The sequence below is a fragment of the Rhinolophus ferrumequinum genome, chromosome 20, assembly GCF_004115265.2.
Source record: "Rhinolophus ferrumequinum isolate MPI-CBG mRhiFer1 chromosome 20, mRhiFer1_v1.p, whole genome shotgun sequence".
Lineage (NCBI taxonomy): Eukaryota > Metazoa > Chordata > Mammalia > Chiroptera > Rhinolophidae > Rhinolophus > Rhinolophus ferrumequinum.
In genome coordinates, this window is record NC_046303.1 from 15,109,614 (window position 1) to 15,133,802 (window position 24,189).

Sequence of the window (24,189 nt, forward strand, 5' to 3'; positions counted from 1 at the left end):
ACAGAAGGTGAAAAACAAGATGCCCTGGGAGGGGGTGGGGGAAGGGAATGGTTGCAAGCAGCTCTCCAGCCCAACTATCAGAGGACTGAAATGTTGCATCTTGGTTTCAGGGTTGTGTATTCACATAATACACAGGAAGGGGCAGGAAGAGGCATGGGAAACCAGAAACAGGCATTATGAACAAAATGCACCAAATTCAAATTCATAAATACAAAGTGCTCAAATGAATATGCATGGTGTTTGAAAATGACAGCAAGAAGCATGCATTTTGTTTTGTCTTGAAATCAATTATTCCCGAATAATAATGCTTATGGAAATTTTCATGACACTCTGTATTCTTATATATGTACTCTCTATATTCTTCTACTCCCTGCAAATGAGTAATAATGGTAATCATTCACACATATATATATGCCTTTCACATTCGGCAATTCAGCTCATCAAAATTATGCTTTGAGGTAGAGTCAGCATTATGCCCATTTTACAGGTAAAGAAACCAAGGCTCAGATGTTCTGAGAGTTACCCCAGTTTACATCACTAACAAATGGCAGGACTGGCACTGCAACTCTCATAATTGACTGAATTCCAGGTGCTACTACATCATGCTGCTGAACGAAACTACCAAGGACAACTCACTCCAGGTGTAATGGTCTTGGCCATTTTTGATCTCTCAGCAACATCTGACCCTGCTGCCCACAGCTGCCTTCTTGAAACTCTCAGCTTTCTATATTCTTGGGGATTGCTGACTCACCTTCTGCCTCTGAGGCTTTCTCAGTTTCCTCAAGGGTCTCCTCTTCTTTGGCCTTCTGTCCACCCTACTCTATCATTTATCATTGCCATCAGTGAGCAATCTCATCCACTTCTAGTCCTTCATTTATTCATTCAACAAATATCTTTCGATCACCTCCTAGGCACGTGGCATTCACGTGAACAACAGCGATCTCCCTGCACAAAACGGAGTGCAGAGGAGACAGACAAAAACAAACAGATAACTAAAACAGATATAGGTGGCAAGCGCTATGGAGAATATAATGCAGGAAAGAAGGGAAGGAAGGGAGGGGGTAAGGGAGTCGAGAGGGGATTAATTTTGAGTTAAGAAAGGCCTCACCGGTATGACATTGGTGCAAAGATGACTGTTGTCAATTTTCCTCTCGGAGGATTTCCAAATATAGGAACTTAATGCAATAATGCAAATGTATCTTTGACTTCTCTCCTGATTCCAACCCTATATTTACACCTTTGAGCATATCATCTCTCACTGTACCCACAACCCAAAGTCATCATTGCCACACTTGAACTCATCCTCTCCTCCACTTCCTCCAGCACCTCTTCATGTACTCACTACTCTGGTTAACAGCACTGCCACCCTTTATGTCACAACTCTGCACTCAGCCAAAAAACATGTGAGGGGCATCTGTAAACCAAATGCACTGTTCTAGGTGCTAAGAAATACACTGGTCTATAAGAGGCATTTTCTCCTTAAAAGAGAAATTATTAAGAATTTAGAAACAGACTTGTGTTCAACTCCAACTCTTCCATTAATTAACAGTAGGCTTATCTATACAGCGGGGGATAATGGTACCTACCTCATATTAATGTTATAGGAATTTAATGCAACAATGCCAGTAAAGTGAGCAAGGGAGTGAATAAGTGAAGAAACCAGTGAATGACGTGTTTACTGCAGTGCTTGACATGGGCCGTATCTATCAGATTTACAGTATGTCATCAAGGCCCATCCTTTTGTCTCTCATCCGCAGGCAGGCGTTCCCCTTCCAGCAGCAAGATGGATTCCCAGAGTTCCGGCCTTGCATCCTATCCCAACCACCCCACAAGAGGAAAGAGAGTTTCTTTTCTCAACAGTTGCACAAGTCATTGGTTCTGATAGAGTCATGTGCCCACTCCTGAACCAATCACTTGGGCCAGGAAAATACCATTGCTCTGATTGGCTTAGGCTTATGTTATAGCCACATTCTGGGCATGGAGGTTGGATCAGCTCCACTGAGAACTGAGAATGACTAGGGCTGGCCTCTGAGGAAAATCAAGAGATTTGCAGGAAGAGAACGGACAGTGGGAAGGTAAAACAGTGGATGTCCACTACTCTCAACTATGGCATCTCATTCATTCAGTCAAATCAGACCCAGCCGGACCATCAGCTCTAATGCGTCTTTTGGAGCAAAAATTAATGTAAGACCTGGTATTATATTAATTATATTATAGTATATTGATTATATTATATTATATTATAGACCCAGTCTTATATTATAGTAAAATAAGACCGGGTCTTATATTGATTTTTGCTCCAAAAGACGCATCAGAGCTGATGGTCTGGCTAGGTCTTATTTTCAGGGAAACACGGTAGTAAACTTGGTTAACTGTCTAGTTGGTACAAACTCATCATGAATAATCCCTCTGATATCAAAATACGTTAGCAACATCACTGCAACAAGTTCTCGAACTTAATTGTCCAACCATAGTTAGTGTTCTCTGTATAATTCCAGCTCATTTACATACACTCTATTTCAAAACAGTCTCCTTTACTCTAACAGACAGTATCACATCACCTGCCTTCACCATTCCTTGACTTTTTTTTCGGCTGTTTTATAGGTCAGCACTGTGTCAGAAGCAACAAGTGTTTACTATGGTTACATTTTTTTTTTGTTCCTCTAGAGGTCAAGCTGAACCACAGGCTACACAAATACCTAGACTGCACCAAATTCAATTGCTCACAGTACAACTTACTGTCAAAAACCCTTACGAAAATGTCACCTTTGAGTTTGGCGGTCTACTATTTAATATAGTGCTGGACAAACCTGATTCAGAAAAGAACCATAAGAAAGTTTTAGGGGTTAAAACTGGATTCTTTTGGTGTTGTTTTCGGAGACCTTAGTAAAGCTTTGTTACTCTTCAATTACCTTTTAAAAGTCAGACTGGGCTTCGGCTTTGTACGGGGTTCTGTGACATAGCAGCATAGATTTGGAGAAAACGCTAACCCGTCCTCACAGTCAACTATTTCAACTTAATCACCAACCATTTATAGAACGGCATACTATGCACAGTGACTTAGCAGAAATAAGTTGAGCAAAAGAAATATTTCACCAAAATTTTTGTGAACTGTTTCAACGAATGGTCTCTTTGCTCAATGAAAAGAGTAATCTTGAGCAAAGCAGTTATTGATGGCCACAGAGACCTCACACATAGACAATCCCATTACCATTTGGAGGTCTACCGCCAGAGAGAAACAGGAAAGGAGGCACTGTGGCAGAGAGTTCTTGTTCGCCCTCAGGACGATCAAAGTTACCCGTTCAAGAAGACAAACATCTCTGTTACCTATTACCATTCTGTAAGCTTTTCTGCCACTTCTCCTGTTTTAAGGAGGGTCTGGAGGCCCTTTGCGCACCTTGTGACAGTAATTCAGCATTGACTCTAGAATGTGCTCCAGTTAAACTGTGGGCTGGTGCTGGGTGGTGGGGGGTCAGAGAAGAAATGCAGCCCTTGCTCTCCAGGGGCTACTGCCTGAAGAGAGAGACAGACAGATGGGTGACCAATCATGCAGGGGGATGAGTGCTGCCAGTAAAGCATGCAGGGACATGAGGTTTGTCATGCTACACAAACACTGCGAAAGGGCACCTGACTTGTAGTGGGCATGGTCAGAGTGGGCATCAGCTCAGAGGAGACATTTCATCAGAATAACTAGCAGGAATTAGTCAAGTCAGAAAGCATTGGGGGTGGGAAAGGAAAAGTCCCTTCCAAGCAGAGGGAACATGAGTGATTTTGTTAGCACCTCACACCTGCCCTCATCTTGTGAATGAAGAAGCAAACTCCAAAAGGTAGAGCGCATTCCCCAGATCACTCATCTTTTAAGCAGTGAAACTCAGGTTGACACTTAGCACCATACTCCTGACTCTTTACAGAACCTGGTCTCTGAAGGGGAATCCTTCTCACTTAGTGAATCCACACTTTCCTTGAACCCTGGCCTCAAGTGGAATGTAAAAGTCCCTTAATCTTTCTGGGAATGAATCCTAAGTATTATAGATTCAAAAGATTATAGAATTTTAGAGTCTCTTCTTTGAATCAGTTTAAGAAAACTGTATATAGTACCCCCAACACACACACACACACACACACACACACACACACACACACACACTTAGGCATATGAAAGGCACTGAGAAGGTCGGTGGAAAATTAATGTGAAACTCTGTTGAGCCCAATGTATCTGAAACATAATTGACCATGGAAACCTCTACCCACCCTCCCTTTCTTTCGTAACACTTATTAACACCTTTAAAGACATTCTGTATTCAATCTGCTCACTGGACTGATGAGGAAACTGCAGTACAGAGAGGGTGAGAGCCGTCTTTTGGTTTGTGCTAGCCGCAGAGCCAGACCCAATTCATCAGACTTCCTTCTAGTCAACACTCTCTCCAGGAAATCACGCTTCAATATGTCCGTTCTATGACTCTAATATATAAACAGTACACAGAGCACAAGTTGATAACCTTGTAATTGTCAACTTACAAATTACCCTTTTAAAAAAATACAAAGAAATCCCTAGGTGAGAGCTGAGATCGTGTATACAAATTTGAAGTGTGTTTATATACACTATTAATCGCCCTTGTCATGGTTTATACTAGTTAGCCAAGTCTTGCTGATATCAATTGTTTATCTTCACAGCCTTCCCACTGAAATAATAATACCAATAACAACTACTAGCCCTCTTTTTGCTCTCAAAGTGAAGGATAACATTAATATATCCATGCAAATTTCTAGTGTTTATCTTCATGCATTCAGTTAAATGGAATCAAAGCTGAAGAAATCACTCGTTAACAAGATAATCACAAAACAAATCCTTGTACCAAGTTTTTCATTGCAAGATCAAATTCCATTATCACTAACTAAAAAGAAAATTCTTTACTTTGGAATTTGGTTGGAATCAATTCAGGAAAAAAAGAAAAAGGAGGTAGGAAGTGGAAATTTCCAACCCTTCAGGATTGGACATCTTTTTGTTTTTGCAAAGATTTATATTACAACAGCATTTGTTATATTAAAATTTTAAGTTATGTTTGAGTGGAAATTTTTAAAAGGTAATATACAAATTAAAAACCATTTCAGGAGCAGTCAACTTTGAAGAGTATTTCTTAATAATAACATGTTAGGAAAAGTCAGTTGGGCTTTCTGCCTGAAAAGTTAAATGTTCAGTGTTTGTGTTCTGCATTTGTTACCAAAGCCTTCTTTATCAGCAGAAAGAGGCAAATGATACCCTGAAAGTGTTTTAAACGTGCAACTTTGCTTATCCGCCTGTATTAATGATCCTTACGGCAGTTGTTATATTAACCTTATCACACAGCACCGCAATAGGGGAAAACTATTGTGAAAGAAAGAAAAAGAAAAAGCATTTAGTTTAATCTTGTGACCATTTTTTTCAACCTAGCAATTTTCTGATTGTCAGTGGTGGTGAGGGGAGGGGGATGAACGTTAGATTTTTACTGGGTTTTCTTAAAATCTCAAAGAACAAACTAGACATTTCCAAATGGGTAATTCATTAAACATCACATACCATGAAGAGGACACAGATTAGATTAGAGATGAAATGCTCATTATGTGAGTTCTGGAATTCATGGGGTCCACAGAAGACCTCTCATCAGGAGACAGTAAGTGGCATCTGAGAAAGCCAGTCTCTCCTGCAAGGCTCTGAATTGCTCATTTGTGGCTATGACATTACAAGAAATACCATTTGCCCCTCCTACGACTTCTATTTCCTTCTTCATTCAGTTTCCTTGTACACAAAGAGGAAATTCAAAGGCTCTGTCTTTTAATCCCTTTTCACTTTGACAACAATACCAAACCTGACCCTGAGCTCCCCGACCTTCTACCTTCCCATTCTCTCAAGGTGCTTCAGAAACCACCTAACTTTAAGGTTGAAATTAATGTTTTCAACTGCAAATGCTTGAGCTCAATATACATACTAGCAGAATGAGCAGGAATGAGCCCCTTCGGCTCCTTCAGCCAGGTAATATGCTTTTTCCTTTTTTTCCTCTTTTCTTTTTTTCATTATGCCTTTAATGCAGAGCAGGGCTACTGATTACAAAGAGGCAGTTTGACTCCAGCAATAGGTCTTCTTCACTAATCCTCACTGTCATGGAAATTCCAGCTGCTACAAGAATAAGAGGCTCAATCCATATTTGCCAGCTCTAATATGAAATCTGTCAGAGCCCAAATTAATGAGTTCCAAATTCCTTACATCACGATAACAGGTTAAGACTGGTCAATTAATTACATAAATCCTTCCCGATTCATTGTGCGTTTGCAGCACAGATTGTCTTACATTACTCCATGACACAAGGCCTTTTGGCTCCTGTTGTTCCGCAGAAAGGCCCCATTTAAGTGGAGGCTGCCTGCCACGGCAAAATGTTAAATGTCACACGTTAAATTTGCACTTTTCTGTAATTGCTTTTGTTAAAAAAAAAAAATTAAATTAAAGCACAGGGCTCCCAGTACACCACTATGCAGAGCGCTGGAATTGTACTGAATGGATCTCAGGGTAGACAAGTCCCTATCTTGCATCTCTAAGGGTTTACACAGTCTCCTCTGTACCTGGGCGCCCAGGAGGCAGCAAAATCTACCCAGAACATGCATTTTTGTGAAAATAAATCAAGCTTCCCCAAGCAGCAAAAATGTATATTCAGGAGATTCTTTTCTTTATGAAAGGATTAAAATCGGATTCTTTACATTGCCAGTTTTCCTTTTACCAAGGAAAGTGTTAGATATACAAAACACTGTTGACCTAACCTTCTTTTCAGGTACACATATGGTACGTGTGTGTTATACTTGTGCAAGGATGTTGCTGATGGCTTTGCTATTTGGATTTGTAACTGGTACATACCTCCAGAGGGAGAATAATTGAGGATTAAGATCTCAAAGGACGTTAAAAATCATTCTGGCCAAGCCTTTTTCCTTTTAAAACATCAAAATGCGCTTGGAATCACAGCTTGTTAGAGCTACTGTAGACCTAGAACTACAGGCTCCGAGACACCTAGTGCAGCCTCTCTTCACTCCACTACAGCTCCTGTGGACCGGCCTTTTCATGTACTTAGGTGCTCTGTATGGAATGGAACCGGTCCTGGTGTGTTTCCTGCACCACCTTATTGCCGGCTGGGCCTTCTGAGAATACGTGAGCGAGCAGATGATGCTCCGAAGCACAGACTGAAATCTATGCGGGTCGTAGGTTCTTTCCACCTGGAAGCCTACCCACCCATCACTCCAACACGCCACCGCTAGCCAGACCCAGACGCGAGGCGCAGGCTATCGCCGCGCTGGCGTCGCAGCGCCCTCCTCTGTCCTCCCGCGGCGTTGCACCCGGTTTGCCACCAGCCGCACGCTTCTTTTCTATTTTCCAGGGCAAAGAAAGCTCGGCTCCCGACCCCAGGCCCAAAGGGGTCGGGGAGCTGTCTCTCCCTGCAGGCCCCCATCCTCTACACACACATATTAAACCCTGGCCTGGGGCCGTCTCCCGACCCGGAGGCACGCACTTCCCTGAAGCCCAGTCCCGCCACCAGGTGCGACTGTGCCCTCCCTCCCCAGACCGAAGGGAGCGGGTTAACACGACGGCACGTCCTCCCTGCGTATTTTAGGGTCCTGTAGAGACTAGAGGGGAAAGGGGTTAACTAATGTGTGCGGTGCGTGCGTACATAAAACATTTGGGACACGTGGGTTTCGCCCACACCCACTGGTACCCCGAGACGCTCGCGGGGACCCTCCAGGCCTCAGCCACAGCCAGGACCGAGCGGCGGCTCGTCACCCCCTCTTGAGTCGGATGGCGGGGCCGGGGGTAGCAGCGCCGCACGAGCATCTACAGAACAAAGACTCGGGTCCAGCTCTAGACTGGGAAAGGCCACCACCGCCGCCGCCTCCCTCAGCTGCGGCGCGCCCGACCGTGACCCAGCGGTCCTGGAAACCCACCCGGGCGGCGGGGTCCCAGCTCCACGCGCGCGCACACACCCATCGGGGTCCCTGGAAACGATGAACCGGTGGCCTGAGGTGGAGGGTCACCGGTAATTCCAAGCTCTCTCCTACACCAAACCAGCCATCCCAGGCCCCTCTGCATTATGTTTTATTCTTGTTTTTCTAGGAGCCAGAGTTGTCATTTTAACGCTGGGAAGGGGCCTCACGTGCCCATGTTTGGAGCAGGTGGGGCAGGGGAGAGGGCGCTGCAGGCTGGGCCGTAAATCGCCGCCTTTTTGCGGTTGTTGTTCCCCCTCACCACTCGCCGCCCCCCTCCACCCGGTTTTTTATTTCCTTTCCTGCGCAGTTGCTATGGGTTACCAGGGCGGTTGCCATGGGTTACAGGACCGAGGCCGGCTGGCTAGCTACCTGCCACCCAGTCGCCGCCGCTGGCGGCGGAGCGAAGCGGCCCGGGAGGGAGGCGGCGGGAGCGCGCGTGTGCGGGCCGCGGCGCGGGGGGGGGGGGGGGGGGGGGTGCGCGAGCGGCGGAGGCGCCGCAGCCAACAGGCAGCCGAGGGGGCAGCCGCGGGAGCGCCGCCGCCGGTGGGGTGGGGGGGCAAAGCTATAAAGAAGGCCCAGAGGTAAGAAACTAGCAAAAACACAACCACAAGTTATGCCCGTGCTGTGCCTCTAGCAGCAAAGACAAGCGGTGTGGGGTTTTGGATGAATCTACTCTTCTCGTCGGGGGAGAAAGGGTATTTTCCTTTTTAGCATAAGTCATTTTAATAGTGTCTTTAGACCAGAGTTTAAATTCAGCAGAAAATTGTAGCTTTTTTATTTTCCCCTCTTTTCCTGTGTATCTTTTGAAAAGAAAAGTCTTTGGAATTTAGGAGAAAGAGGAAAGGGTCATTAACTACCAGTTTGCTCAGCTAAAAGAAAAATTAGTGTCCAATGCACTGTTCATGATCTAGAAAAGTTTCCAGGAAGAGTTAACAGCCATTGTGTCTGACTTAAAGGGACAATTGTGACTCGTTTGTGAGATGCATATATATGGCAAAGAAGAGAGCCAAATCCTTTGTAAATATTTCAAATTTTAAAGAAATTGTTGCTTATTTACATCCTTCTAGAAATTTTTAACTCCACTCTATTAAAATGTATTTTCTTATGACCTTTATTTGCAAAGAATTGTATCAATGCTTTGAATGTCAAATTGCAATAACTAATTTCAGACAGCATTTTGTATTTGAAAATGTGTTTATATATACAAAAGTAACAAAAGGTCTATGTTCCAAACAAAAGCAGAAAATTGTATTGAAATAAATTTTCCTCCACTGAAAAGATGCTGCATTGTATTCATAGGATAGGATACTAACAAAGTAATTTAAATATTAAGAGGAAAACTATTTAGAAACAGAATAATCTTTTGTTACTTTTGTCTTAAAATTTTAGAGGCCTTTTGTAAAGAAGTCTTCCTTTATAGCTGAAATACTGAAAACCTCATTTGTACCACAGTAGTCAATAATGATGAATCCTTAAGGCACCAAAAAAACATAAATTGAGTTCAAAACAACATTCAATTTATTGTTATAATGTAATTGTGGCTAGGCTAAAGAATTTGTTTAAATTCTTAATAGCCATAAAAGAAATTTTAAGGTTTTTGCATATCTCTTGTTTGTGTTTAATTATTCAATAAAATGTGAACTCGGCTTGAAAAGCTCCTGCATGATACTTAATATGTTAAAGGACATAACCACTTAAAGATAAACATTTGTTTGTCCTTAGTAAATTTTTAAAACGTGAAATTTTAACTAGAATTTAAATCACCTTTTTCCAAGTGAGACTTTAAAAGAAGCTCTAAGTAACAGGTTGTTGACTTTCATTGTTGACACCTTTGGGTTATATATATATAAAACAAGTTCTCAAATAAAGCACATAAACTGACTTTATGGGTGAATAGTTTACACTTTCAGAATTAGCCAGGGAAATACAGTTTTGATGTACGGTAAATCATAAAAGACCCAAGATTAGAATTCTTTAAGTTACATTAAAAACAGTTTTAAATAAACATCTGTTCTATTTAGTTTAGTTACTGAAGTAATTATTTTCTTTTCCTAAAGAAAGCTTTATAAACATATGCCAAAGAAAAACAAGAGACTTGAACAAAGCAAGAAAGCCACTGGGGGTTGAAGTTCATCTAAATATCTCCGCTGCTGGCTATCAGTTTTAACAAGCCAGTGCTTAGATTTCAAAACAACCAAACCAAGGCTAAAAGCCTCAAAAGTGTACAATTAGAGTGAATATTAAAACAAATTTTACCAAAGTTCTTCATTAAAAATTACCAATCATTCAAACACACTGAATTTAAATCTAAGTCAGAAGAAATATATTCTCTTGTATAAAATAAGTGATCCAACAAACTAAAGTTGACTTTTTCATGTTTAATGTGAAAGCAATGATCTCATGAAGTTTACATACCATAGTATTAGGCATTACTTAATATCCATTTTGATGCCTGTTACATCATGTAAAAATAATATGACAATCAGTGGCATATTGCATGCTTTTCAAAACTGCTGGAAAACAATGTGAAATTCAAATACATATTGCCAAGGAGTGGGGGAGCACTCTTAAATGACTATATGGCAAACTTTACATGTTAGCAAGATAAAAAAGAAACTGCTAAATCTTTTTTTTTCCTGTATTAAAATAATGAGTCCTAGATGATTAAGTAACAAGATCCTGCATACGTTAAATCAAAATATTTGCAAATGCTCAATAATGTCTTAGACCAAACAAAAAACAAGAAAATAAATTACGGAAATCATTCTTATTCTAAATTTAATTTTTTTCTGTTGCTTCTTAGTTAAAGCATTTCAAAGACTTTTTAAAACAGTAACTTTAAAACTCCTAGTTAAAATAAAATGAGGTGAGATACCATTTAATTAAAGCAACAAGTTATCCCAGTTATGTAAAAATATCTTCCTGTTAGTTTCAGAGATATTTTGTACCAGTCAACAAGGAAGAAACTTTGTAATTATCTCAAGAAAATGGTACCTCATCTGAAATTTGAAGTTCAATGTAGTTTACCCAAGACATTTTTCTCTTTGGGCCACTGAAAAAAAATAAATAAATAATAAAAAAAATTTTATTAAATTATACCAATTTTCTGGCAGATGCCTAAAAAGAAAGGGCTTTTTGAAAATGAATAATTAATTCTGAAATTAGCAAGCTGATATCCTTTTCTAAATTATGGGAATACTTATTGGTAAAATTAATTTATTAATTTGTATAAGATGCTACTTCTAACTTAAAGATAAGTAACAAGTAACCACCACTGACACTGAAAGTTATCTAGTGATAAGAAACTGCACATTTAGTCAGAAAATAAATCATTAACCTATAATTCTAATTACGCAATGATAATGAAAACAAATTATTTGTTTCCTGGAAACAATATGTTAAAGCTGATTTGGGACAATGAAACTGTCTTTCTGAATCTATGTATTGCAAGTATAAGCAAAATTACGAGCACAATTTCTGTTTTCTCTAAGATGTAAACATTATTTTAACATGTCTATTCATAAGATAACATTTCCCATCTAAGTGTCAAGTACAATACCGAAAAGGTTAAACACTCTTAAAATATTTCAAACACCCAAAAGCAAAGTGTTTTCCCAGTGCAGGGGAAGTACCCACAAAATACCAGCCGCATGTCTGAACGAAGCAGTCTGGTCTCCACTGTCAGTCTTAGTGGTGGAGTTCATACACGCTGTGTTTACAGTAACACTGCCCCACTGATACAAGAAGAAACGCTCTATCTGGATTATAAATGCTACCTGTTTACCTATCTTTTCAAATTCAATAAAACCAACTAGGCTTTTTTAAACATATAAATTATTTTATTTGAGGGCAGGGTCTTGTTTTACCAATAATGTTTGCCTATAAAGGAGTGTTGCATTCACAGGCTTTTAGCTTTTTACAGAAGCTTAGCCAAAATAAGAACATAAAAATACTACTAATAAACAACCCAACATCTTGAAGAATTTAAATACCTAATGTCATGACAGTGAGCGTTAGGTAAGAATATGTCATTAGCAAGCTTTCTTCACTATGACTGGACATAATTTGCTATTCCTAAGATAGTAACATTAGAATTATTTTTCAGGATTCCTGTGGAGCTGTGCTCATTTTACATCCATGTGAACTGCTGTCATCACTACTATGTCCAAACCCGGAGGATGAACTGGAAAAGAAGAGAGGGGGAAAATAATAAAAAGAGGAAATTGGTTTTCACAACACACTCAAAGCCTGAGTAACAGAGGAGAACTTTAATTATCTCCAGTCACAAAGAGAGACAGGAAATTTGGACTTTTAATTAGCCATTTGGAGTGCAGTTGGATATTTTTTTAGCTAGATAATTTAAAAGCGAATAATTCAAGTCTGACTAAATGAAAGTCACATAATCAGAATGCAGATAATTGAATTTCTACTGCATTCATTAATTCAGTGTGGAGGTGTGTGTGAAGACTACTATGATGAGCTGTCACAGCTCAATAAAATCTCAGTCAATTAATTTTTTCATTATCTTAGTATTACATCAACAAAAAAGTGAAGTGTGTGTATCTATCCATATGCATGCATATGTGCACTATGTGTTATATAAATCCGTATACTGTAAATCGTTATGCAAGGAAATACCTTTCTGAATCATAATCTATATCATTTTTTTTTCCTTCTTCATTTTCTTCAGGGAAACGTCTGTACATCAAGGCAAACTTGTGAATTGCTTCTTCTACAGAGTACCTAGTCTGCCCAGAAACACATGCCTCGATGTCTTCTGAATTCAGATGGCTCTGTAAGAAGAGGTGAAGGCTGCTATCTGAAAGTAAAAGTGCATTCTGTAGGACCCTGTGCAAGAGAAGAAGAGGAAAATAATAGGTGAACGGGGATGGACAATTATAGGGTAGGAGAGAGAAAAACACTAGAAATGTGCCACCAAAGTAATTCCTCTACTATAGCAAACTTTGCATCAATTATGGACTCTGCCTATTAAAGGGATGAAAGCATATATTAACTTTTATTCAATTATTTGGAAATTTAGGTGAGTAAAAACATGAAGCTAATAGTTAAGAACATCTGTTAAAAGAATAACTTCAAGGACATTTCTTCAATTTAACCATCTGTTATGATCATGTGGATTAATTATGGAAATATTTTGCTTATGTAGTCATAGAAATTTATTCTACTTAGAAAAAAACTGACTGCCAACCAGCATGTCAATTCTGTGATCTTTATTGGCTAGACTGTCAGGAAACATCAAAACTTTCAACTACTATTAAAAATTCTATAAAAAAGTCAATACGTTTCTTTATTGGGGGAAAAAAAAACTTTACAAGTACACTTATATACAAGTTTACAAGGGCTCAGTTGAGAGGTGGCTCTTTTTGAATACCTAAGATTGACTAGAAATTTCTCCAAATCTTCTGTGGCACTGTGTAATTCTATGTTGTTAAAATGAGCCGCCAAATAAAATTGCTCCAGCCAATTTTACCATATATATAATTAAAATATAATTTTGTGGTAAGTACATACTAGGCTTCCCACATTCAAGATACAAGTTTACAAAGAGAAGACAGATTTCAACTAGTGCCTCAGAACTACAGGGAGGAGTAAAAAACTACCCTGAAGCAAAATCTACAAATGCGCAAATTCGTATTATTGGTGAACGTGTTTTTTTCTGAAATGCATGTCTTAGAACAGGAAATTAAGTCAGATTACACCTTTATATTTAAACAAAAACTTTTTACCTTTTTAGCAAAAGGTTTTTTGTATGATAATTTAGTCTCTATTAATAGTTCAATAATAATATAACACAAGATACTAAGACCAGATATAGGAGACAAAAACTGAAACACTTAAACTCAAGTATAATTTTGCCCGACAAGGGATTTTTCATATAGAGAGCTAAGAAAAATAGATTATGTATTTCAGACTAAATGAACCTTATGTTATGTTCTGCATTTCTTAACAAGTAATTAGAAAAGTAAATCTCTTTCAGCCATTCATATCAATTTACTTAAAATCCAAGGTCATTAGATTATTTCCTTTCTTCAAAATAAAACAATTATTTTTTTTTCAAGAAGGCAAACGTCTAAAAATGCACAGTATCCACACCAAAATCTAGCTGTCCCTTTTGTTTCAATCGGCTTACAAATGTAGCTTGAGAAAATATTCTTTAATGGCCTACAAAAAGGAAAAGTAAAACCTTTGGGCTTTTTACAAGGCAAAATCTCAAGCAAAGCAGCTAAATACTTCCTGTCCCTCCATGCTGTGTGCCCTGGGTTCTCCAAGATGACCGTATCACATGGTAAAGATTAATTTGCCAAACACAAGTAGTAAATTCCTGTTACTACTCTTCGAGATTTATTTTCTACATGTATGCATGTTTACCACTCTTGTTTTAAATACTTCAAAATCAAGACAAGATTTATATGGCAACAACCCATTAATATTAACTTGCATTCGCTGTGAAGTCTGAACGGAGTGTTTCCTGTGTCCTTCTGTCAATGGTTTCCTGCCAGCCATGGTACAAGCAACTGTTCATAGGATTATACTTACTGCTTTGTTTCTGTTGGAAATGTGTTTTATTTTCTTTATAAAATAATGGGTAATCTTTACAATTGGTTTTAGACGGTTCAAGGCATCCCACCGCAACAGTAATGAGCACTAATGCCAATGGTATTGGACACAAATTCATTTTCGCTTTATTTCATGTCGAAAGCAATTCTACCGAGCCTTGAACTGCTCACGCGCTGTTATTAACTTGCTAGTAACCTAACACATGGGTACAGCAAACAAAAGTGATCAGAGTCCAGGGTGATCGGGACCTCAAGGCTACTGTCTTTTTTTCTTGAGCTATAATTCAATTTCCAATTTTACTGTACATTAGACTCATTATTTCCCAGTGTTTTCTGCTCAATACTGCCATCTGGAGGACACACAGGTGAAAAGCGAGAGGGAGCCGGACACACCCAGCTCACAATTCTAGAGTGGGAGAGAGACGTGTCTGGGGAGGGAACATCTGACACCCACACAGGCCTGGAGTTCAAAAACAGTCTATCTATTTAGGCACAGTGCTGGTGTTTTGAGTTCCCTCGGTCTGGCTGGTTAAATTGATGCCACCGTGCTCCCCCGGTGTGAGTTCTAAATAAGCAAAAATGATTTTTAATGTATTTGATTTTTATTTTTAGTCAGAGATTTCATGCTAAAATTAAAAGTAAAAAATTTTGAGAATGTTTTCCCATATGCTTCAGTGAGCATAACTAGTTCATTTTAAGTAATATCTGGTTTAATATATACCAGAAAGGGCTGGGACTGGCACCGTCATCATATCAAATCCTATTTTTACCTGAGTCACATTTGTGCCACATTTCCCACAAACAAACCTAATAGCAGTACATCAACTTCAAACGTAATATAAAGAGTACTTTGTAAAGCAGTCAATAAAATGTCATCTTCATAAGCCTCCATAAAAATAAATGTATACAATTTTCAAGCCTTTATAAAAGGAACAAAAAAACAGCCTTTAGAATTTTAAAGGAATTTGTGAAAGGATATTTACAACATGAGTCAAAAATTATTCCTTTCCCCATAACAACTTGAAACAAAGCAAAACCTGCTTATCGCTTGAATTGGATACAGTTGAAAATCTGGTTTTCCTCCGCATGATTTTATTAGGTGTATTATATATTGGTTCGGTTGAGAACAATATATAGCTATGCAAAAACATTTAATCTAACGAAGGACGCTCTGGGTCTACTGTACCTAATATAATGATATATATACACATCTGTATAGCATGTGGAAGGTTAGCAGTTTGATGTACATAGGAAAAAAAATTCAGTTTGTTTACCTCTTACCATGAGAAAAAAATAAAACCTACAAATCTTCATTAAAGACATTCATGAACTGTGCTATGGTGCCCTCTATTGAACATAAAGACAGAAAAGCGTGTGTGTGTGTGTGTGTGTGTTGTGTGTAAAATTAGCTATTGTGTCTCCATGATATCCTTTTGTATAAAATATCCATAATATTCCTTAAATTTTTAAGAAATACAAAACTAATACAAAAGTCTACACTGTAAGGTAAATGTAGTTATATTAATGGGATGAATTCAATAAAGCAGGAGAGCTGGCTCCCATTTGTGATATCAATCAAATGTAAAAAAATTAGTCGGGATGCCATGTTCATAGTTGGGAGTCTCATCAACGGAGTTTATAATTTTAGTCTAACTTTTCTTTTCCATAACTACTAGAAGAAGTGATTTATAATTTATAATTAGGGGGAAAAACCCAAAAGGGAGATTATAGTCAAGATTGAGGGAAAATGAATATATTTGAAAAATCTCACAATCATACTGACTAAATTTAACTAATATTTAAGAGTTCTGCTAATTATAAACGTGTCAGTTCCTGGGATTCACTTATTAATCCCAGGAACTTTCTATAATTTCCTCGTCTATAAAATTAAGATACCCCACTCCCAATATTACTGTAAGCATTGAGATAAAACATGTAAAAATATAGCAAGTATTCAACAAATTATTCTTTTTGGCACCTAGTCAAAGAAACAACTCTCGAATTCCTCTATGAAGATTGGCCTGGATATGTGCTTTGCTATTAAATATATATTATTTCACAAATGACCTTAAAATGAAAAAAGGTTATATTTATATTACATACATGTATACCCAGAGACAGCAACATTTTGGTTTCAAAGGGTTGAACATACCAAGTGCTCTCGGTTCATAACTTCAAAATTTAAATAAAACCCAGAGTTTTAAAATTCATGCTAAAAATCTACCACACAAGCATATTTCATATTTAATATTGTGGTGTCTTCCCTCTCAAGTTCCTAAAGTGCTCTGCAAACAAGGTACTTATTTGTACCTACGGTGGCCCTACTTAACGGGTAACCAATGGACCTCAGGGGATGTCAAGTTCAGGTCAGGACCCAGTGCAGAGATGGGCAAGTTGTATGTCGCATCCAGTTTCCCCGGGCTGGGGAGACACCAAGGGCACCAACCACATGGAAGGTTGCTACGTCTACACAAACCAGACAAGGGACAAGAGAGCCATGTCTCAGAATCTGAGGGACACAGAAAGGAGAGTGGGGACGCTCAAGAGGGACCACAGTATTCAGGTTATTCAGGTGAGACCTGAATCCAACCATTGGGTATTGGACTCCTAGCCTCCTTCAGGTTCAAACCACACAGAAGCACCACCAGTTTGGAGACTAATGGTCATATAACGTAGTGGAACAAGTAACGTCACGAAAGAACTTGGTGTCTAGTCTATGATTTGACTGCTGGAGAACCCAGACCCAAGTTTAATGAATCTAGCCATCCCCGATAGACATTTAATGCTTCCCCACTAGAATGGAAGCTTCACGAAGACAAGGATTTGTGTCCATTTTGTGCAGTCCTGTATCCCCGGTACCCAGCCTGGCCCAACGTAGTCACTTAATAAATAGGTTTTCCTTTCCGAAGCATCATTTGAACGACACATCCACTCAGTGAGGTCAGCAATGCATGGGTAACATTACTGCACTCTTTATTAGCAAACCAAGGCTCAAGGAATTAAGTGACTTTTCCATGGTTGTATAACCAGAAAAAAATCAGGAGCCAATATTTCTGGGAGACCTAGACCTCAGCTTCTCAAGCTCCTGATCCAGGACACTTTCCACTATGACGTCTGCATCAAATTCAGTCAGCAAACAGCCAAACAACACAGTATGCAAAAATAACTGAGTGCAAGCATAACATCACTGCAGCCGACTGACACTCAAGTCACTAATTTGGTAGGATCAGCTGCGGAAGGAAAGGTGTTCAAAACAATGAAGTAACTGCTGGTCAAAAACACGTGCCCTGTGCTTAACTAGCAATATAAATACAGAGACACATGCTACCCTTTGACCTCAAATAAGGAGGCCTCTGTACAGAAGCGGCTCCCCAGTGCTGATGGGGACTGCGGGATTTGGCGTCCCTCACAAGCCCTCACTGGCAGTCGCCAGTCTGCAGCTTCCCCAAGAAGCTTCTAGAACAACAGGACACTGCAAACTTGGATGGCAGGGACCACATCTTAATGGACAGGCTATCAGCCACCGGGGTCTCTTGCAGACAACAATTAAAATCGGAGCTGCCCCCAATAGGAAAGGGCAGAAAAATGTTGCCCAGGTCTTTGTTCTGCCAGGCCTGTGATACCCAAGAGAATACACCGTCATGTTTTCTAGGACTTGGCTCAGTTACTCGGTTCTTCTGGTCTCGTGTCATTCCCCTGGTTTCTTTTCCTTTTCTGGTCCTCCCTCAATTTATAATCTTGCATGTTTCTGTATGTCTCCTTGACCCCATCAAAGGAAAGGCACTATATCAATCTAATAGAAATAAATAATAATATTCATGTGCATATTTAATACCCATACCCTATAAGAGTGAGCCGTATGGAGAGAAGGCAGTATATTATTTCAGGTTAGCAGTAAGGTACCATATAGTGAACTCAAAATGGGATTACTTCAGATCCTGAAACTAGAAGGGAAAGAAAGAGTTCAGGTAATTGAGTTCTTCCACTAACTAGGAGTCATATGACTCAGCTTATTTTCTTATCTATAATATAGGAAGTTAGAAAAATTAGCTCAAATATATTTCATTTCTAAGTGCATTAAACAAATAATGGCCAATACTTAGATACCACAAATTGTATGCTAGACTTGTGAGTGCTTTACAGTTGTTGACTCATTTAATCCTCTCAACAACTTTAGAGAAAGTAGGTACTAGTATTATTAACCCCAATTTACAGATAGGAAAACAAAGGCACAGAGGAGGTAAAAGACTTGCCCAATCACCAGTTCATAAGTAGCAGGGCCAGGATTTGAGCCCAGGAAATCTGGCCTCAGAGTCTATGTGCAAACCAATCTGTTATCCCATGGGAAGGGTATTCCAGAGTGGGGAAAAAAAGAAATCATAGTAGTGTGAATACAAGTCGCTTTAAGTGCAGTACCTACCTTCACCAAGTAATCCAGAGTTAATAACCCACTGAGACTATCAAACGCCCATAAATACTCCCTCATAAACATTCCCTCCAAAGAGGAGAGTTAACCGATTCATTTAGAGAAGCCCAGAAGGGCATCAGCAGCCCACTGCAGAGCTGATTTCCATCTGTCAATCCTAAATGTTGTAAATAAGGACAGTTTTTAAGAAGTGCCTTTTTTAATGGGGCACATCTGTTTCCTGGAAATTTTTACTTTGGTCAGCTAAACGCCCTAGTAATGTGGCTCTGCTTTACAGCTTAAGGGACCGTGTATTTATTATCTGACTCAATTAGTTCATTGTTCTCTTACTAGATCTGGTCCCGAATATGCACCCTATGATGTGAGCCACAAGATGGCGCTCTAATATAGGAAATGAGCTACCGAAATTAGCGCTGGAGCGGATCATTAGTGTTTCAGAAACAGTAAGGGTCTCCCCCACCTGATCATAGGACACTCAGTTCTTGCAAAGCACTTTTCTCGCATCTCCTGTGTGGTCACAAGAGTTTCGGCACACTTACTTTCTGAGGAAATCTTCCAAACCCTGGCGCCGTTGATCCACATGCTGGCGATTGTTCATGTTGAAAAATAGGTTTTTAGATGGAAGTTCCGGCAGTTGTCTAATTATTAGGAAAGACAAAAAATTTTTTATAAATTGCAATCAAGAAGAATGCCCATAAAATCCTTCATAATTTATATGCCTATAAATCTTACGCCTATCAAACGTCTAAATATTGAATATAATAATGAAGTCTCCTCAATATAGTCTTTTAAAGCACTTACACCAGCAATGCATTACTTTGGAGTCTCTGCCTCAGCCACACAAATTCTCTGTATCTTCTTCGTACACAGGATGTTTTCATGGTAAAACACATGCTATTGGTCTGTTTAGAGAAAAGACAAATATAAGCCTCACTTGAGGAAAAAATGCTTTTCTTCTAGCTACAATTCACTATATGCCTCCCAAATATTTTTAAATAGGACTTTAAAAACCAAAAATACATTTGCATTTATGCCAGACTCAAATCTTGCACATAACCCACCACTAGAACAGCCCTGAAGACAGCTGGGATGGCACTGAGTTGGCAGGGGGCAAGGCGGGACCCAGCCATTCACTGAGTCCGGAAGTAGCCTCCTGCTCACCTCTTAGCACTGCTTTCAAAGACAAATCATAAAAATGAAACAAATTCTGAAGCATAAATGACCAATAAGAACTCAAGGTCATCCGTTGTATTTTAACACCTTTCATCCGTCCTTGCAGGTGGAGGAGCCTTTGGGGATTAGACACAGCTTCTCCTGGCCCCTGACATGACATCAAGGGAAGCCGTATGTCCTCGAAACAGCTGTCACTACAGATCACACAAATCACCGGGAATCCTGAAATCACTTTTAAACTGGAGAACAGCATCTCCCTTCTTTACGAGACGTGTGAGGGAGTGTGATCAGAGTGAGAGAGGCATGTGGTGCACAGGGACAAGTATCCGCACGGGGACCCAAATTCCAGTCCTGGCTCTGCTATAGGACAAGCTACTTCAACTCCAGTTTCCTGAATAGTAAAACGGGGATGAAATAGTACACACCTAATCCACTGGGTGGGTGTGAGGACTGAGAAACACTTGGCAAATGTTATCTACATACTAACACTGTTATTGGTTACTCACGGTTTCCTTCCAGCTACCCTATGGCAGACATGGGGCTTCCTAAGCAAAACAGCAATGCTTTTCCTTTGGGTAACAAGAGACTGGCAAATATTTGTCTACTGGTTTTGTACGATCTTTATTCTTTGTTCATTTCAAATCTGTATTTCACCTTTCCATTGACAAATGAGACCTTTTTTTGTCGCCAAGATTTATATTATTTCAAAACGTGTTAGTATTCCACCATTTAATAAGCACCCAGCAGTTGTTTTCCTTGGGAAATGTAGTGATTACATGTATTAGTTCTTAAACTGTTCCCATGAAATGTATGGCACAGTTCCTGGTATTCCTCAGAAAACCTCAGGGTGCAGAGAGGTGAAGAGACTCTTCCCCAAAGTAAGTAGGGGTCCACATCCCATCACCTTTGATGATATGGTAGCAAAACGTGCTGGACAGAGGTTTATGGCACAATAACATTCTGTGCGTGGATTTCAAAGCACACCAGGGCCTCCCTCTAAAGTGATCCTTGGGGACTAAGAGAGCAGGTCGTTTGCACCAGAATTAGTGTCCTAATGAGGCTTGGGCAGGTGTCCTCTCAGTGCTCCCTCCCGGGAGGGTACCAGGCCCCTGCAGGGACTCCAACGGCTTGGGTACAGAGTGGGGATATTTCAACTCCCTTTCACTTATGTGTATTTCTCTGTTCAGAATCACTGTAGATGTCAATCGTGGAGTTCCATCTGGTACCCACACCAGACAAAGGTCTTTCTATACGTCCTTCACTTGCAGGACAAGGTCAGAATATATATGAGGGACTTCCCACCTCTATAGTCTAGTTTAAAATTACAAGTAAATACTAACGTTTCAGAGTCACCTGAAATCATTTCCCTTGAGGCTAATTTAAATGAGTCAAACGCCAGCTTCTCTACCTGCAAAGCTCCATGGGTATAGCATCCAAGGGAGGTGGACTGGAACTCTCCAGTCCCCTCATCCATTCGCAATCATAGAACAACAGGTGGAAGCCTCTTCAGGATCAGACTACACTGAGATCCCTAACTTATTAGTTCCTCTCAATCTATTTGCTTGTTTCTGCATCTACCAAGCCAAGAAGATTTAGTCATTGTCAAAGTATTAGCATTTAAACGCCAAAACACCACCAAATAATATTTGTGGAACCCATCATTTCTGGCTCAAGGTGGACAGGTCTGAATTCACATCATGTTATTTATGTAGCAGAGAAAAATCCACCCTTTTATTAACTCCCTGATAATTAAATTTCATGCCTACCATCAAGTATGTGAAAAGAACCCAAACTTTTTGAGAAAGTTAAAAGGCAACTAAACAATTTCATTTCACTTTCAAATGCTTAGCCTTATATACTCATGTTATAATGTTGGACACAGAATGCATATCTGGTATGACTTTATGAGTAAAACCGAAACAAAATCCAAATACAAGGCATATCTGGGCAATGGCTTCCAACACAACCTCAAAAAAGCAGTTCTGAGTTTCTACTTTATTTTGTAAATAGGAAAACTTGAAAGAAAAAAGGGAAGAAAGGAGAAAAAAATAAGTTTTATGGCTGGTGATTTGGTGTCCAATATACCAATGTAGATACTTACCATGGAAAGATTAAAGGTGGCTAAATTTTACTTCACTCATGCTATGTAGTCTCAGATAAAACCTGAGCCTGTTTCTAGGCTCCCAAGAAAAGTCTGGACTAAATCAGAGGGGGATAGTGACGATCTTTCTGATCAGGGCCAAAAAACTCTTAACGTGTGGGCCAAATCCGGCCCGCCACTTATCTTCACAAATAAAGTTTTATTGGAACACAATTACACTCATTCATTTATGTATTGTTTCTGGCTGCTTTCACCGTACAAGAGCAGAACTGAGTAGTTTCGAAAGAGACTGTATGGCCCAAGAGCTGAACACATTTAGTCCCTGGCCCTTTACAGAAAAAGTTGGCTGACGCTCATTCAAGATGATCAGAGAAGGCCACTCATCACACGCCATTGTTCAAGAGATCATGATACAGTATTATTTCCAAATAAAGTACATCATTTCTGGTTATTCACTTATGTTAATTACTCAGAATCTAGACTAAGGCAAAATAATTGCACATATTAATTTCCTACTTTCTTATTCTACATATAAAACATTGTACATCTCTTCTCTAGAGAACTCCACATCCTCAGAAAACTTAAGATTTGTCAGGTAATACCTGATTAGCCAGAAATATGCTATCAAGGTCATAAAGAAATACCATTAGTGAGGTATAAAAATTCTTTAACTGTGAATTTTAGACAGAATCACATCTTCATATATGAAGGCAATAAACATTAAAATATTAATTTAACAAAGGTACAATAAGAAACTCAAATAAGTAATTTTTCTACTTTAGGAACCATCTTACTACTTCAAGATACAAGTACGAGTTGTAATCATTAAAATTCAATTCTTTGAATTAGGAAAACTGTACAAATTGCAAGTCTATCACAGTATCCCATCAAACATATGCTACTAAAAATTACTATGATCTCTCTAACTATTGACTGCATACTTACATGAATACATATCTCATAGTCGATATAAGAATGCCAAAAGTCCTCCTTCTGAATCCTAGGATCTCGAACCCAGACACTTACAAATTCCTGTAAGGGCATTATAAACAAAGAAATATGTCTCAGAATTACAAGTATGGCTGGAGAGAACTGAGAGAAATGATTACACTAGAACAAAACTGAAATGAGTTTTAACCAACGTGGTTGTGATCCCTTAAAAAACAAGAAGTTAATGAATCAGGCACCATAGGAAGTCCAAAACAACAAAAAATAAAAAAACACTTTTGCCACAAATGGAATTTTAAAAATAATGCAAAACCCAGCTGGGTTTTGGAGAGTTTCACAGGTTATGTGAAAATAATAAGAAAGTATACTCTAAAACAGATTTTTAATTTTCAATCATAAAAAAAATACGTTCCTATTTTTCCCGAATTTTAAAAGTGGTCATTTCTTATTTTTTTCACTTCTCTAAATTAAAACTACAGGCTCTGCCTGATAAATCACTTCCTAGAACACAAATAAGAAAGAGTGGCAAAGGTCAGGTGAAAAGCAAACAATGAAAGTTGAAAAGGACCTAGTGTATGTATGCACCCAGTGTCATGAGATAAGCTTAGTTTAAACATATGATAACGTGTACAATAAAGTATCATATAAAGTAAAATAATATATTTCAAAATATAATTTATTCACCTGGTGATTACAAATTTGGTAATTGAATTTACTTTTAAATATTTTAACTTTTTGTTTAAAAAAGGGGAGGCTTCAAGGCTGAAATTTTAGCAATTTCTTACTGTCTTACTTTGGCACATCTGACAGGCAGGCTGTAAATACTCTACACAGAGCAGAAGCAAGACTGGGGGGTCTTCTGGACAGAGCACGTCCATTCTATTATGTAGATAATAAAATGTGAATTTTCCGTGCAGAGGACTTAAAGAAAGGAGAAAAAATTGTCCACATTCCCTGAAAAC

At 39.1% G+C, this 24,189-nt stretch overlaps 1 protein-coding gene and 1 long non-coding RNA gene across 11 annotated transcripts in view; one reads left to right on the plus strand and one right to left on the minus strand.

Annotated features, from left to right (window-relative positions):
- Positions 1-8,377: 8,377 nt before the first annotated feature.
- On the plus strand, positions 8,378-12,654 carry LOC117012499 (uncharacterized). The gene is made up of 2 exons (XR_004421177.1): positions 8,378-8,582; positions 12,107-12,654. It is a non-coding gene; the product is annotated as an uncharacterized LOC117012499 (long non-coding RNA).
- The window catches only part of SNX10 (sorting nexin 10), a 69,903-nt gene continuing 55,343 nt past the window's right edge, over positions 9,630-24,189 (minus strand). For 3 of the 10 annotated variants that reach the window (XM_033088836.1, XM_033088835.1, XM_033088838.1), the window contains 4 exons: positions 23,225-23,311; positions 19,545-19,643; positions 12,640-12,849; positions 9,630-12,184 (listed from right to left, as the gene is read on the minus strand). In XM_033088836.1, coding sequence (XP_032944727.1) covers positions 12,103-12,184; positions 12,640-12,849; positions 19,545-19,643; positions 23,225-23,241 — 408 coding nt within the window. In that variant the 5' untranslated portion in view covers positions 23,242-23,311 and the 3' untranslated portion in view covers positions 9,630-12,102. Of the gene's footprint in view, positions 12,185-12,639; positions 12,850-19,544; positions 19,644-19,806; positions 19,908-23,224; positions 23,312-24,189 lie in introns of all 10 variants that reach the window. The other 7 variants (XM_033088833.1, XM_033088834.1, XM_033088839.1 and 4 more) reach the window with 4 other exon arrangements.